Genomic DNA, 17699 nt, shown 5'->3' on the forward strand with positions numbered 1-17699 from the left:
TTTTAGACCATTTTCATTGTAGAGGGATGGCATCCCCCCTCATCCCCCTACAACTCGGGTCATGGGTGGGGGAGTAATTAACCTGTACTCTCCCCCATCCTCCTACATGACTGAGGTACCCTCATCATGGTATCATCCTGCATAAATGGAATTTCATTGTGTGCAGTGTGCACTTGTGTGCTGTGTCCCAATGACAATGGGAGTTGGAGCTTTCTCAGGTGGGCTTTCACTTCACAGAGGTGCCTGGGAGCAGTGTAAGGCAATGTAGGCCTACAGAGTGAAGGGTATCTCAAGGGTGCCTGATCCAGTGGGTGGATAATATGACCCGCAACCCTGAAGTCACTAGTCTCTTACTTTAACCCTGAGTTCACCACCGCTGGACCTCAGATGCTATGTGATTAATTGCCTTACATTACAGTTGCAATTTTCACATTCTATGCAGTTCCGTTAAAACATGCACGCACTGTATGCTGAATCAGGTTAACCCACACTTTCATTGTGTTAGCCAATTAAAATAAATCAACCTAATATGTTCTTGTTAATGAAAATGTTCAATGATTCAGCAAAGATAAACCATGTAGAATAAGGAATCACATGATCAGAAAGGTTGTCAGAATAGTAGAGTGGTAATATTTGCAAAGAGATCAAGAAAACAAATGATGATTAGGGTTTATGCCATGCTTACTGTACTTTCCCAACACCCATCACCCAAACCCAATAAAAAACTATTGATTATGCACATTTCCATGTTGATTGGCTTAGTCCTGAACACCAAATGATAATTGATGAGCCTTTGTACACTGGATGTGAAGATCATTAAATTGATAGGAAGACAAAAAGGCACAAAATTAAAATATTGGGGGATGAATGTGGGAAAATATATGTGTATATTTAAATAAAAAAACATTGTTTTTCTCTTTTTGTGATGCAGTCTAACACTACTTCTACTTTATCTGCATTTCAGTATTTTTGTATCACAGTCTATGTGTGGAAAGATTGAGCATACCTGTCATAGTGCTTTCTGAAATAAAATGTAATAGTGCAATAGTGCCTCAGCTATACTCTGTTGTGCATGGAGATCATGTTCACCCCAAGGCAAGCTCTCTCTCTCTCTCTCTCTCTCTCTCTCTCTCTCTCTCCTCCCTCTCTCTCTCTCTCTCTCTCCTCTCTCTCTCTCTCTCTCTCTCTCTCTCTCTCTCTCTCTCTCTCTCTCTCTCTCTCATATGCCTTTTAAATGAAATCCCTCTTTTCTCTGTTTTGCTGCTGCTTCCCAGAGGATTGTCTGGAGGACAATGCAACAGAGCGTAAGCCTTCCCATCCTCTCCTCTTCTCTTCCCTCAGCTCCATCATCTGTCTTGTCTTGTGAATTCTTCAAACCCCCACCATCTTCTCCCATCCCTCTATTTTTACTAACCACACCACACTCCCACTACACCCCAGACTCTGACACATTCTCTCATCACGTTCAGTCTGTCTTCTTTTCTACCCCGTCTCATTGCCGTCTCATTCAAACTCTTTTTTATGATCTCTCTCCTGTTCTTAGCTTAGCACGTAGCCCTCTCTCTCTCTCTCTTTGTTTCACTTAATTTCCCCCCTCATCTTTTCTTCACCCCCATATCTCTCTCTCTCTCTCTCTCTCTCTCTCTCTCTCTCTCTCTCTCTCTCTCTCTCTCTCTCTCTCTCTCTCTCTCTCTCTCTCTCTCTCTCTCTCTCCTCTCTACTCTCTCTCTTCTCTCTTTCTCTCTCTGTCTCTCTGTCTCTGTGTCTCTCTGTCTCTGTCTCTCTCTCTCTCTCTCTCAGTCATCTTTTCCTCACCCCCATCTCTCTCTCTCTCTCTGTCTCTGTCTCTCTGTCTCTCTCTCTCTCTCTCTCTCTCTCTCTCTCTCTCTCTCTCTCTCTCTCTCTCTCTCTCTCTCAGTCCTTGCATGTCTTCCACATTTTTCCACCTTCCCCCATCGCTGTGTGGATTATAATTATATTGTCCAGTGCTTTGGATTGTCTTGAAGAGTGTTGGTTGGGGTCAAAAAGGTCACTCCCTCATTAGTGCTTCACAGAAGACAGTAGATTATGAACAAGAAGAGTAGGACCAAAGATGGAACATCAGCATTTAATTATTGAAGTCAAAGGAGATTATCTCTCTGTCTCAAGTGATTTTTTTTAAAACAATGGTGGAGGAAAGGGTGGTTGATCAAGAGATACCATGTCACTATGATAATTTCTTTATGTTAGATGTGTGTATGCAGTATACTATGTGAAGCCAGTGCGATGAAACCGTTTCCAGCATCTCTTGTGTGAGTGTGTGATTTCTTTGCTGAGGAAAAGGGGAAAAAAGAAAAAAGGCCCCATGTTTCATCTGCTGAAACGTTTATGTGAGAAAGCGCCAAGTCTCTTAGTCAGGAATATCTCTAAGTCATGTACATTAACAAATTATCCCCATCACTAACTCAATATTTTCAGGCTGAACATTATTCATTTCTTTGGCATGACTCAAAACCCCTGTAACTTTCCTTTTTTTGGTGCATATTTCTTGTGTTGACTTATTGCAACAGTCACTAGGGCCTCGTGAAAGTGGAGGGCCAAAACGAACGCAGTTGAGTCTGATTCTCCTTGTCAGCGATGTGCCCTTGAGAAAAACAAGTGAGATTGAGAGGGAGAGAGAGAGAGAGAGAGAGAGAGAGAGAGAGAGAGAGAGAGAGAGAGAGCTGTAGAGAAAGAGATGGAAAGGGAGATGGGTCCAGTCCAATGGATTCCGTTCCCACCCAGGGCCTTCTGAGGGGCTGCGCTCTCCTCTCCTCTCCTCTCCGCTCCGCTCCGCTCCTCTCCTCCTCTCCTCTCCTCTCCTCTTCTCTCCTCTCCTCTCTGCTCCGCTTCTCTCCTCTCCTCTCCTCTCCGGTCCTCTCTTCTCCTCCTCTCCTCTCCTCTCCTCCTCTCCTCTCTACTCCTCTCCTCTCCTCTGTGTGCTGCGTTAATGGACCGCCGTCCTTCAGGAGACATGTCACTCTGCTCACCTGCCAACTTCCCCTGCAGGGGTATAAAGTAGAAACAGAGCACCCATGAGCCAAATCTCTCTCTCTCTCTCTCTCTCCCTCTTTCTCTCTCTCACTCTCTCCCCCGCCCCGTCTCTTTCTCTCTCTATATACACGTATATATACACACACAGATGCACTACACTGCACAGGCACACCACACTGCACACACACACACACACACACACACACATATTTTCACATACATACACTTGTGCATACACACGTCACGTGTGCAAAAACACAAACACACACACATACACACAAAAAAGAGAAAGAGAGAGAAAAGAGATAGTAAAAAGGATGTTACAGTAAGAAAGGAGTACACATCCACACCTTCATTTTTATTGATGACAGTTTTAATATGACAGTGTTGCGAAGACATTTTCAAAAGCACACAAGATGCCATCTTGCTGTTCACTCCTCGGCCAGGCGTTGGCATGTAATACTCTTTCTTGATGACACGCCGGTGTAATTTTATGAATTACAAAGCTGCAACAAGGGCCAAAGACTGATCTTGAATCCCTGAAGTGTTTGCGTGCCTGTGTGTGTGCGTGCGTGCATTCATGCTTGTGTACGTGCGTGCATGCGTGCAAGTGTGTTCTGATCTTCAACACTGTGCCTCCTGAAATGATGGTCAGTGTATGTGAATGAATGAATGTGTGCATGCGTACATGTCTGCACATGTGCAGCAACCTGATGTACAACAGTGAGTAAAAATGCACAGTATGGATGTGTGTTCTTGACTCTGTCTATGTTGAGCCCAATGTCCTGAATCAAGCTGTATCAAATTGTAATGAGGATCACATACCGATAATCCCTTCCCACACTTGCTTTTGGGTGTAATGCTAGAATCTTAACAGATAAATGCGTCCTTAAAATTGGCCAGCCAACTCCAGGGAACGCAGCTAATGGCCTGTGTGGGAGAGAACCTCTGTGGGGTTGTTGCTCCAGTGTTGTGTTTGTAGTCTTGGCATGGACCCATCACTGTGAGTGCACTGTGAGTGCAGCACGAGTGACTGTCATTCTGATATGATTCACTACAGACGTAGAGGCTCCTTGTCTTTCCCTTTCTCAGTATGGCATTGCTGCAGGCTATTGAGGTAGTTCCAGGGGTGAAAGTAGTTTTCGTTTCTTACCGGTGCTACCCCCCACCACCATCCGCAAACAAACAATAAACAAACAAAATAAACATGAGCATTGCATATCTATAATCGCTGCATGACTATTTCGGCTTTCTCTTCATAGGAGGACACTTGTCTCAAATGGCATAGTGTGATTTCTAACTGAAACAGCAGACCTTACTTTTTTCAAATGTGGGATTTTGGGCAGCATTAAAACTATTCTTTTACCGGTAGTGTGTACCAGCTGTAAATGTCATACCGGCAATGCGCACCTGTGCGCACCCGTCTACTTTCACCACTGGATAGTTCTATATGTGATGATGTAGTCCATGGTATATGAAATGGATGTTATGAAGTGAAAGATGACGAGGTGAACGTCTTTTCATGCAAACACTCAGCTTGGCCTGATCATCATCATCATATGTAGTGTGTTCAGTGTTTTGGGTACTGTGGCAACACCAGTGGTGAAAGTAGACAGCTGCGCACAGGTGCGTAGCACAAGTATAAAATGTACAGCTGGTGCGCAGTACCGGTAGGAGAATAGGTTATATCCTGCCCAAAAACACGCCTTTGAAAAAGGTAAGGTGTGCTATTTAAGTAGAAAACACATGCCATCACACTATGGCACTTGAGACAAGTGACACCCGAAATAGTCATGCAGCGATATTCGTAGATCTGTAGTGCACATGTTTATGTTGTTTGTTTATTGTTTGTTTGCGGGTGGGGGGGTTAGCACCGATTGGAAACGAAAACTGTTTTTACCCCTGGGCAACATAACATAACATAACACTAGTTCATGATATTAGATATTTGCTGGCTGCAACAGCTATTTCATCATAACTAACAAGCATCCGATGAGGATATTTTCTTTTCTTTTAGTTTCTCTACTTTTTATACCTCTGCTGGTGTTTGGGGGTACTGTCAGTATGAGCATAGTTTATATGATGTAGTTACTTTACTTTAAAGGCACACAATGCAAAGTGTTCAGATCAATTTTAATCATGTTAATAATAATAAGCCAGCCAATGCTATTGACCACACTTTCGAAAGCTCTCTCTTCTCAGACAGCCTTGAGCATCACCAGATGTGTTCTAATGACAATATAGATGAGGGCATACAACGATTCACCTCCTTTGTATTCATAGAGCTCTGATTATCTGATATAAAATGTTTTTTTCTAGATGCATTTTCATTGATTTGTACAGTTATATGACAAAGGTTTTTTAAGGTTTTTCTAAAAAGTTTCAAAAAGAAGAGATACTTTCCATTTCATGATACTGTGTAATGATTGTGTATTCCCCCAATGGCTTCCTTGCTGCCTGATTTTCTATGTCAGCCTGAAGGAAATAACTATCAATCCCAGAAAGGAGCTTTCTTTAAAAAAAAAATGGGTGTTTTTCAACTTTATTTAGACAGGACAGAGAAGAGTGAGACAGGAAATGAGTGGGAGAGAGAGACGGGCAAGGATCGGGAAATGACCCAGGCCGGGAATCGAAGCGGTCCAGTGGCAGTCCAGTGCCCAGCCCCCTAAGCCACGGCCGGGCAGAAAGGAGCTTTCTGTGGTGGATTTGTATTAAAGGGGTATGCACTATTTTGGGGCTTAATACAGTTAAAATACGTTGGCCAGGGTTTATATAGGTGGTAAAGTGTCTTATTTTTCATGTAAGCCGTTGTCTTGTTATAAGACAAGTTAAAAGAGGAAGAATGTCGCTAAGCTAGTGAAAGTCAATGGATCCGTGTAGCATGCTACATGGATGCATTGACTTTCACTAGCTTAGCGACATACTCCCTCTTTTAACTTGTCTTAAAGCAAGACAACGCTTCACATGAAAAATAAGACACTTTACCACCTTTATAAACCCCAGCCAACGATTTTAACTGTATTAAGGTATTTAACTGTATTTTAACTGTATATACTCCTTTAAGGATGGAGTCAACAAATGGGGCCACTGTCTAGCGTCCCGTCTAGCAAACTCTTCTTTAGTCGAAACTGCACTGACATTTTTTGCAGGCGTGGAATTGTCCCAAGGTGCCGATTGAGACGTTTTGAGTTCAGCGACGTGCCAGTTGTTGTAATGACATGGCAGTATTCTATGTTTTCTTAAGATAACCGAAGTCTGTCAACATTAACAAAACCAAGACACATGCCCAGATTGTCAGCCAAAATTGCATTTTTTTTGCTCTTTTCTGCATACAGTAGGTGCCAAAAAAGGAATTTCCTTCCAAAATACTGAAAATGTTTTATGGCTTTTCATTGCGCCAGAGTTTGAAAATATTTGGCCTTCGATTTTACTTATTCCCTCAAAATCATAAAAACTAAATGGTTTTGTTCCCTTGCACGAACCTCTCTCTTGGCTGTAGCCGAATGATAAAATATAGTAATGGCTTTTCAGTCATAAAAATGGTAGCAATGATCCTTGAGGCTCCTAATTACAGTTTAACATAGAGTCAACACTGAGGAAATACCTCCCTTTAAACGCAAGCCCCCACAAAGACAATATTTTCCCTGCAATGCAGAACCATCACTTATGTTCCCGACATTGCTTGCCAATGCCATTTTACTGCGTGCTGCTGCAGAAATCAGTGGACACCATGCCCACCCAACACCCCACCCCACCCCACCTCTCTCTCTCTCTCTCTCTCTCTCTCTCTCTCTCTCTCATCTCTCTCCTCTCTCTCTCTCTCTCTCTCTCTCTCCCTCTCTCTCTCTCTCTCTCTCCTCTCTCTCTCTCCTCTACCCTTTCTCTCTCTCTCTCTAGGAGACCCACCCACCCTTTCTCTCTCTCTCTCTCTCTCTCTCTCTCTCTCTCTCTCTCTCTCTCTCTCTCTCTCTCTCTCTCTCTATCTCTCTGTCTCTCTCTCTCTCTCTCTCTCTCTCTCTCTCTCTCTCTCTCTCTCTCTCTCTCTCTCCAGGAGACCCACCCACCACCCCTCTATGTGTCCTCTCTATGTGACTCTCTTTCTATCACACAGAGAGAGTGAGAGAGAGAGAAACACACACACACACACACACACACACACACACACACACACACACACACACACACACACACACACACACACACACACACACACACACACACACACACACACACACACACACACACACACACACACACACACACACACACAAACACACGAGAGAGAGAGAGAGAGAGAGAGAGAGTACAGTCAGAGGGAGAGAGTGAGTTACAGACATCCACACCCTCATTTTTCCGATGACAGTTTTATGATGACAGTGTAGCGATGTCAACTTTTCAATAGAGCATAAGATGCCATCATGCTGTTCACTCCTCTGCCTGCCGCTGGCATCTATACGGTACTCTTTTTTTATGCTGTTGATGGTCACCAGCCACATAATGGCCTGTGGTGACACTTTATGGTCCAGGGTTGTGCGTTCCTGAACTAAGCACAGTGAAAAATAAGGATGTGGTCGACAGAAAAACACAACTTGTAGAAAATGTCCGCCCCACTCCCCCTCCACCAGTCCTTCTCCATTTCCCAAAGCAGTGGCTCTTAAAGCAGCTAACCATGACCAAGTACCGTAATGGTGCCCAGTCTTTAAAAACTCATTTTACGGCACGGTTTAAGTTACAGCTTCATAGGGTCACTCACAGGGGTGTAAAGGGCCGTACACACACGTCGCTGCTATTTACTCGCTCAGCGAATTAACTCAATAGAATGTCAATGTGTTCCAGCGAGAGTAGCAGGCGAGTAGGCGAGAACTGTACAAGGGATGCGATGTGGGCGGATCCCGAGTTGAAAATATTTTATTTTCGAGCGAGGCGAGTAAGCGAGTAACCAATTGGAATGCAGAGTTCGGTACTTCTCGCCTGTTCATTGGCAGTTCAAGCCGCAGGAACTTTCAGCGAACGTTTCATGATAGAGTGGCGAGTAGGCGAGCAAGCGAGAAGCTAGTAAATAGCAGCGATGTGTGTGTACGGCCCTTAAGAACTATTCAGAGTTCACCGTTTTATACTCACAATGTGTAAAAAATTTTTTAAAGGTGCACTGTGTAGGATGGTGGCCAGAGTAGGTATTGCGACTATGTTGCTCATTAAAACTGTGCTGTCTGTTGCCAAATACACTTAGCTGACACTTTTATCTAAAGTGACTTTCAGATATGTACAGGGTATTGATAACAGTCCCTGGAGCAGTGTGGGGTTAAGTGCACTTGCAAGTGCACAGCGATGCAGGGAGTGGAAGGGTGGGATTCGAACCGGCAACCCTCTCATATAAAGCCCATCTCCTTAACCACTAGGCCACAGTTGCATTGCCCCAATTGCACCACATGTGTGACCAGAGCCAAAATAAATAGTTTGCCAGGTTTTTGTCTCAATACAATACTGCAAAGTTGCCCAATATATTCCTCAAACCAAATCAAATTCAGATACTTACTGTAGTAAGCATATTTGTATGACTTGTGCTGTGTGTGTTGTTGGCAAAATGCCATAGTAGCTATTTGCAGTTTTATTAAGAACATATGAGGGGAAGAGTATCAAGAACATGTGAGGGGAAGCTTTTTGGAGGCCAGACAAATAATTATAAGGTTGTGAAGTGCCTCGCAGCTTTCCCAATAGACTGTTTACACACTTCTGCTTTCTTTAGGCAGAAATACATACTTGTAGTGGAATTCTACTTCCTCTGCAACGACCAGCAGCATAACCAGAGAGTCTTTAAGTATAGAGATATGCCAACATAATAGGTTGCTATGGGCACCTAACATGACCAGGTTCCGGTCTGCCTAAAGGGGCGTGTCATAATGCTCCTAGCATTGAATAGAACAGTCCTCAGGTCTGCCTAGGTCTGCCTAAAGGAGGATTTCCCCCCCCCAATAATAGAACCAGGAAACAATGGGCCAATGGAACCTCTCTCTCTCTACTCTCTCTGTCATAACGACAACGGCTTTATGGCAGATCTTACAAATGTAGAGTTTCAAAGTCTGGTAGAAGCTCTTTCATTGATGACATCATCAACACATCTGCTCTTTCTGCCACCATTCACTTTTGAAAGCTGTGACTACTCATTTGCCATTGGTGTTACATGTTGGGCAGCATACTGCCTGTGTTAAAAATGATGGTCCTGATATTAACGATTCCTCTTGCTGTTGTAGCTAGCTGGGGTCACACAATCAGACGTGTGGCACAGCGTGATTTTTAGGCCGGCCTGGATAATTAATTGACGATGAGGTCTTTTTTATTGGTGTTATCACCCTGAATGCGAGTGAGAGAGAGACTGACAGTGAGGTCAGCAGCTCATGTGAATGTTGCTGACATCAAACCCCCCCCACCCACACACACACACACACACACACACACCCACACACACACACACACACACACACACACACACACACACACACACACACACACACACACTCTCTCTCTCTCTCTCTCTCTCTCACTCTCTCTCTCTCTCTCTCTCTCTCTCTCTCTCTCTCTCTCTCTCTCTCTCTCTCTCTCTCTCTCTCTCTCCCATGTAGCTCTCCCACTTCTTGACATTCTGTGCATGTCCTGTGCTAGCAAATCCAGGCTTTAATCCCTGCCAACAAACCCCATGGTGCCCCTCTTTTCCGCCCTCTCAATGTGCAGATCAACCCATATCCCTTCTCTGAACCCCAGGCTCACCCCATGGTGAAAGGGCACCCAATGGTGAAGGGGCACCATGAAAGAGTCATGTAAGTTAGTAGCTGGTCCTCGTTTTCTTTTTTCTTATTTTTTAAATTCTCCCCCGGTCATCTCATCTGTGTGGTGCAAAGTAGCTGCAAGCGAATGTGCTAGCCGCTATTGAGGTTGTGTGATTAGAATATTAACCCATTGATGCTGGATGTTGCGTTGCGTAACATTTGCCCTGGCGCCTACTGTAGAGCAGCATGACGTAACATTCAGGCTTTGAGATTGTTATGTCGATTTGAGACAATTTTATTACAAATCTTGGTATGTCAGAGCTAAATGAACACATTCTAATCCAAGATGAGGGTCTAATCGTTTAAATGCAACTAATAGCATGTTTTTTACGTGCTTCAGAGGCTGAGATATTTAGGTTTTTTATTGGCTGAGGGCAACTTTTCTTACAAAGGGCTCAGGTATTCAACAGCCTTTTTTGCAGGTGCCTTAGTCATCAATGGGTTAAGAATGGATACCAGTATTAGGATATTAAAAATGCATAGAGTGTAGATACATGTGCTTGACTACTAAATAGACTTTAAGTAACAACAAGGGAAAATACTGTACATGAAAGTACAGTTTACTGTATGTGGAGAGAGGAGAAATGGTGGAAAGTTCCTAGAATGTTTGTTTTCTGTCACATTTTTATAGAAGGTCTTACCTCAAGACCTTTCCAAGACCATCTCCGCAAACATACATGACCCCTTACGAATGTGCGAAATTAGTGTAGATCTGTGGAACCCTCCGCCTCTGGAATAGCTCAGCAATGCAGTGTTGGAGGTATACGTCACCCTCTCCGTTTGAACGTCTGTACATCAAATGCAGTCATCCGTGGGATTTCACCAGAGAGAGTAGAGAGAGAGAGGTTCCATTGGCCCATTGTTTCCTGGTTCTATTATGGCCCCCCTTAGGCAGACCTAGGCAGACCTAAGGACTGTTCTATTCATTGTAGGAGCATTATGACACGGCCCTTTAGGCAGACCGGAACCTGGTCATGTTAGGTGCCCATAGCAACCTATTACATTGGCATATCTCTATAGAATATCTCTGATTTCACGGTCGACACAGTCAACCACCCTTTCAAGATTTACACCATTGTTTCATGAGTCACGGTCCCTCCTTCAACTAAAATGATCTCCTTCTTTGCACCTTGAATCTTTCAGCACCGACTGCTCATCCCATTGACCTCACTCAGGTTCAGTAAAATAGTGAAGCACATAGTAGTAACCTCAATGGTGGATAATTCAAGCTGCCATCCACAAAAAAGAGAATTTTCTTTCTTTGAATCTCCAAATGTCATTAATTATGCTCTGGCATGTCCAGCGGGCAGAAGCTCGTCTGGCAATAAACAGTTGAAGCCAAAGCACTACTTGATTGGATCGCTTTTCCAAGTGCTCTTTTTACAGCTCTCTGGTGTGGTGTTAAATCTGCACTAGATTAGCACGTGGAGCTCATAAATGACAGAGGGTTTGACATACAATAGGAACATCTCCTAAAAGGCTGAATGTGACACGTTTTATATGTAGTTTTTCTATTGCTCTTTTTAATGTCTTTGGCGGTCCGCCCTGAGCGCTTTATGGAAAGTGTTGCATTCAAGATTTTTTTGTAGATATTTCCATACCTATTTCCACAGGTTATAAAAATTACATATTTTTTAGAAGATGCCCAAGGAGGCAGTTTGAACCGGGTGACAAAATTCATACCAACATTTCTTGTGCAAAAAAACTTCAGCCTCTCTAAGCTTCCTGGTCTCCCATTAGTTTTCAACTGGCATCTGATAAAATATCTGAGCCATCAATGAGTTGTCGAAAGTCTATAAGGAAGCTTTATGGAAGTAATATCCTCCATCCACACATTCTGGGTATGAAATATTATTTCTCCTTGTTTTATACATTCCGTGAGGGAAAGAACAGAAAGGAAAAAAAATGTCTGGTGGCTCGGAGCAGCTGGCAAAAAGCGCTGTCATGGAAACAGACAGGGTGTGACTCTAAAAACACATACATATGGTTTTGTTTTGTTATCCTGTGGTATGCTATGCACGCTGCTGATAACCACCGTGACTCGTAGACGTTTCTTTCTTGCCATGATGTATGACACTTGCATCCAAATTTAACTTTGGTCTGACCGTACTTTATGTAAGGGCCGGACGGGGTAAAAGTCAGTCATCCAAAAAGGAAACCACTGTAAACACTTGGATGAGCATAGCTGCTGCCCTTAAAGACCTTCTATGACTATACTTTGTCTCTTTGAGTTTGCAGCCAGCACGAGTTCAGAGCGTTCAGTTATGTATTACTTTGATTCTATTTATAATCTTATCCATAAGTTACCTATTTGATACCTCTTTGATGTATATTTTTTTGAAAAAATATAATAAAAAGACAATCACAAAAAAATCCTATAAAAGTCAGTCATCCAAAACAAATCTTAGAGTTGCTCGCTTGTTTACTCAACTTTACTTTTATTTTTCAGGACATTGTACATTAATGAACATAATACAGTACAGTACATACATGTAAATGGGCCAGATTATAGCACAAATGCTAATTTCCATCTGGTGTCCAAAATAGGCAGGCAAGATGTTTCCAAGCAAAGAATTTTAAATCACAGACAGTCTTGTTTCTTTGAATGCTTCACTGGAAAACAGTGACAATGATTGGTTGTGCAGTGGCTAGTTACGATAGTTTCTCCTTGGTTAACCATGACCTTTTAACCTTGTATTCAACGTTTTTAGTCAGGTATTGTAACATTCATTCTGTATATCCCAGCCTATCCAATGCTTTTCTGTCACACACCATACCGATGTGTTTTCAAAAATATCCTGCACATAGTTATTTAATTTATTCTTCACTTACATGATTCTGTGAATAATGAGATACGCACATAACAAGAAACCATACGGGACTGTGAAACAGCATCTGAAACGTCATGAAGGAAAAAAAAGAATGCCATAAAACCTGGAGTCGAGTTTGAAAGTGTCTGTTGATAGTATCTAGGTTTACTCCTAATAATTATTTAAGACCAGTTCCAGTGCAATAGTTGAAATTCAGAAATGCAAGATTTATTGGCTTGAGACAGAGAGAGGGGAGGCCAAAGGCCCAAAGGCCTGTCCACAGGCCTCCCCACCCCCTTTCCCTGAGGAGGTGTTAACAGGTACAGATACAGACAAGAAGAGCAAGAAGAAGCTCAGAACAAAGCCAGTGTCTGAATTAAAAAGCCCTCCACAGGAAATGAGGTCACATTGGATGATGTCACATACAGTGATAGTCTTAGCCAATAGCAATGGATAGGCAATTTCAAATCAGCAGCTTGGGGGAAGGGAAGTTCAATACATCCTGATGCCATAGACAAAGGGAACTTTTATTTGGCATCTCACAGTCTAAAAGTGTTATTCAAACACATATCAAACAATACATGGACATTAAAATGTTATGTGTGATTGGGGGCACTATTCAGATTCCTTCACTGTGACAGCTGGAACATTATCAGGGACAGACTACTATGGACAATATCCACAGAACATCAAAAAAAGAATCCTTGGCAGCCTAGCGTAATGGTTTGGCAGTTGGACTGTAGATCACAGTTGCTGGTTCAATCCCCACCCTTACCAATCCCTTCCTCCCTCCATGGCTAAAGTGCCCTTGAGCAAGGCACCTATCCCTGTTCTGTACTGAACCGTGTACCCTGCACTGCTCCAGGGACTGTCACCAATACCCCGAAACATCTGAAAGTCGCTTTGTATAAAAGCGTCAGCTAAGTATAATGTCAATATATGGGCACAATCACAAACTTTAAATTAGCTTTCATTGAGCTCACAGACAGGATTCCTGGAAGCACACTCTTTCGTTTGCAAGTGGCAAGTGAATTTGCTCAGCTGATGTGGTATGAAGAGTGTTTGGTGGCAGGCAGTGGCATACCATGCCGGTTCCTGACAGTAAAGCTCACAGGGGGTAATGAGTAGCTGCTGGGCTGCAGGAGATTTGATTTTTAACACCCATTTATTTTGAATCTTGACACTAGTTAAAGGGAGTAGGCCTACATTACACTCCATAGAAATTGACACCTTTGCAGACAGTGCGAGAAGGGAGGAACCCTCTCCTTCACCACATCTTTACCACTTGAAAAGAAGTCTACTTCTCTCATGAACTGCCCAGAGTCCCTTGTCCACAGTACACACACCATTTATCTTCAAACATTGTGAGGAGTTACATTGCAAAAGTATGTATGTTAAGCACCATTTTTTTGACTTTTGCATTTTATTATTGGAAATGACTGTTCAGACGTCCTATCGTTTAGGAGGCTTATATGTGAATTCTTGCCAATTAAATATTTGGAGAACATAGTTTTTAGACCTATATCAAATGCATTTTGGAAAGCATTTTGGAATGCAATGCGATGCCCAATGTCCATTTCCCATGATGGATAAGGTACATGTCATTTGGCAACAAAGCTCTTCAAATGGTATCAAGCAGAGATATTATATAGAGATATGCCAACACAATAGGTTGCTATGGGCACCTAACGCGACCAGGTTCCGGTCTGCCTAAAGGGGCGTGTCACAATGCTCCTACAATGAATAGAACAGTCCTTAGGTCTGCCTAGGTCTGCCTAAGGGGGGCCATAATAGAACCAACAAGAGAATGAAAAGAAGCAGGTGCCTGTATTTTGGCACATTTACCACTCATAGCATAATGCATTCATTCATTTTCAGACATTTAGTATCAAATGATATATGAAGGTGTTTAAGTTGAATCCCACCACCGACCGTGCTGGGGACAGATGCAACAAAAGCTCTTTCAGTTTCAGCATCCTGTTGTTATTCCACAGTGTCCCTGCGACGGGCTTAAGGACGGGGCACCCAGATGAAAAAGTTCCCAACTTCAATTTTGTTTGGTCTTTTTTGACGTAATTCGACAGGACGGTGTGAGAGGTTGACAGGAAGTGAATGGGGAGAGCGACGGGGAAGGGTCGGCAAAGGACCCGGACCGGGAATCGAACCCGGGTCAGCCGCATGGTAGACGAGTCCCCTACTGGTTGGCCATGGCAGGGCCTCCTTAAATCAGTTTTAGCGTCCTGTTGTTATTCCACAGTGTCCCTCTGACAGGCGTTAAGGACGGGGCACCCAGGTATAACTCCCACAGTGTCCCTGCGACAGGCTTTAAGGACGGGGCACCCAGGTATAACCCCCACAGTGTACTTGTGACGGGCTTTAAGGACGGGGCACCCAGGTATAAACCCCCCATCTGTGCTTTCCCAGGAAAAGAACACAGCGTGCTGAATGGGCATATGCTGTCCAATAAAGAATTCACAACGGGAATATTACCACTGTCACACACGCACGCACGCACGCACGCTCGCACACACGCACGTGCGCGCACACACACACACACACACACACACACACACACACACACACACACACACACACACACACACACACACACACACACACACACACACACACACACACACACACACACACACACTCATTGAAGAGCACTAGAGCTGAAGTGATTTGATGTGTTCATTTTATTTCATTTTTTGTAAAAGAATAGAATTAGCAATGCTGAATGTGAAATAGAGACTTTATGCTACCTACTACTGTGGCATTTTCTTGCTATTAAGCCAAGACGTTGTAAAATGAGTATAGATTTGTACAACACTGATGTTTGGCAGCTGTGAATAGCAGGCTGGTGTAGTGTGAGGCCAAGTGAACCCGCAGTAGATCCCAGGGCTGGACTGTCCATCTGGCATAGCGGGCATTTCACAGTGGGCCCTGCACCCTCGTGGGCCCCTATTTTCATAAATGGAAAAAAAGAAAAATTCTGAATAGGGACCCAAGAGGGTGCGGGGCCCACCGGTGAGTCAGTTCTGCGCCACTAATTATAGGAGGGCCCTTTTAAGCCAAAAGTGCCCGGGCCCTATTTCTACCCCAGCCCAGCCCTGGGTAGATCCTGTGGGTATTTATGGGCGCTAGCTGCATTCAAGCGGGAAAAGAAATCTTGTTGTTGTGAGAGCTGCTGTCCTGGGACTCGATGGGCTCACTTACTCACTGCCCTGACCTCTCTCTTCTCAACGTTTCGTTTGAGATTTTTTGTTTTTCCTTTTCTTTTTCCCCCTCTCTCTCTCTTTATTTTATTCTTCCACCTCTTCTCATTTGCTTATTTATTTATTTATTTGCAGTATGAATAATTAATAAGTCGGAGCCATGCAAGCCAGCAGTCAGTGGGTCGCATGCATGGCTGTGGCTGTTCTCTTGGGGGACTCTTCTCTTCTCTTTTCTACCTCCTCACACAAAGACCCTTTAGCGGCATGCCCCCATGCAGTATACAGTTCAGTGCCGGCACAAATCATGCTCTGAAAGTCACCTTGCTCATTGCAGCCTGATATCAGTCCATCAGCTGCTATGACATCAATTTAGTGTTTAAGTTCTCGATCCTTCTCGAGTGTTAAAAGTGGAACAGAATTTAAATCTATTCTGTATGTGAAATATTGTGTGAAAACTATCTCTCTACACTAAATTTCTCCACACGAATGTTCCCACACTTATATTGTGCATAATCTAAACTTAACAATAGGCCTAATTGCTTTTCATTGTGATTTTAAATATTAAGGACCATGGTAATATGTCATTTCTGAAGTAAAACTCCATATACAATGTATTGGGCTGATTACAATGACTTGTTTTTTAAAACATTCCCCTACTAGCACCATTCAGCGATAATTTCAGCCTTTTAGATTGCTCGAAGAGCCAGGTACTGTGCAGCTAGATAGAGAGTTTTTCCACTTGCCTGTTGACTTGTGTAATCGCACCTGGTATAAGCATTATGGGGTTTATGAGTTAATCCGAGCGGTGATATAATCATTCAGAAGCTCTACGGAGAGGCTCACATTCCCCACTGAATACAATCGATACAGTGGGAAAGGAGAAATAAACACTGAAAATAAACACCTTTGAAATAATTGACAGGACCAGTGTTGATGCAAGTAAGGTTGTTTTTCTCCACACATACTGTAGTGTCGAAATTGATTTTCTTCACCTTCCAGCAAATACAATTTCTTCTGGTTTTGAAGTGACCTCAAACTTAAATCTTCATACCATTTAATATCACAGAAATGTGCCTTTCCTATTTTTATATGATAGGCTTATTAGACTGTGTCATTCTGTCATTGAACATGCTTGTTAGCAATGTAACGAATCATGTTGAATATTTGTGTCTATGTCAAGTCATTAAACAAAACCATGATTATCCTTTCTAGACTGACAATAATTGCTGGTAGGTATTTTTCTGTGTGTGAATATTGAGCTTATTCATCATGTCCTCATTAAATATGGCATTGTCTACCATTTGATAAACTGCATTTTTATGATATTATAACAGATGAGGGTGGGCGAAAACGTTTAAAGTTTTTGCACCTACTAGAAAAGTGTTAAATGTTCTAAATATTATCAGTCAAGACTTAGTTCTGTGATGAAACAATGGTAACACTTTATTTTAGTATTACATCTATTAGCACTAAAACATACAATGTTAATGCCTGCATAAGTAACTTGTAACATTTTGTAGGTGCTTACTAAGGATATTGGTAATAAATCCCTAATTTTGCATGAGCAAGACACTTGCGAATACATGCCTAACAAATGTTTGTTTTTGCTTAGTACATGCCTTGCAAGTTACTTATACAGTATACATGCATTAAGATTGTATGTATTAGTGCTAGTAGATGTAATGCTAAAATAAAGTGTTACCGAAACAGCTTCCTTTTTTCCCTCTCCATGCATAAAAGACAAGTCAAGATAAAGGCAAGAGAGTCGCAGAGGTCCATGACACTGATCCCCCGGAACTCCGCTTATCCTTAGCAGGGCTGGCACTAGGCATAGGCAG

General features: G+C 42.9%; 1 protein-coding gene across 2 annotated transcripts in view; it reads left to right on the plus strand.

The window, feature by feature from the left end:
• Positions 1-17699, plus strand: part of gpc6a (glypican 6a) — a 208198-nt gene that overhangs the window by 164311 nt on the left and 26188 nt on the right. Inside the window, exon 7 of one of the 2 annotated variants that reach the window (XM_063212292.1) lies at positions 1275-1304. The exons of the other annotated variant lie outside the window; for it this stretch is intronic. Coding sequence (XP_063068362.1) covers positions 1275-1304 — 30 coding nt within the window. The remainder of the gene's footprint in view (positions 1-1274; positions 1305-17699) is intronic. 2 annotated transcript variants of the gene reach the window in all.

Source organism: Engraulis encrasicolus, chromosome 12 (genome assembly GCF_034702125.1).
Source record: "Engraulis encrasicolus isolate BLACKSEA-1 chromosome 12, IST_EnEncr_1.0, whole genome shotgun sequence".
NCBI classification, from domain to species: domain Eukaryota; kingdom Metazoa; phylum Chordata; class Actinopteri; order Clupeiformes; family Engraulidae; genus Engraulis; species Engraulis encrasicolus.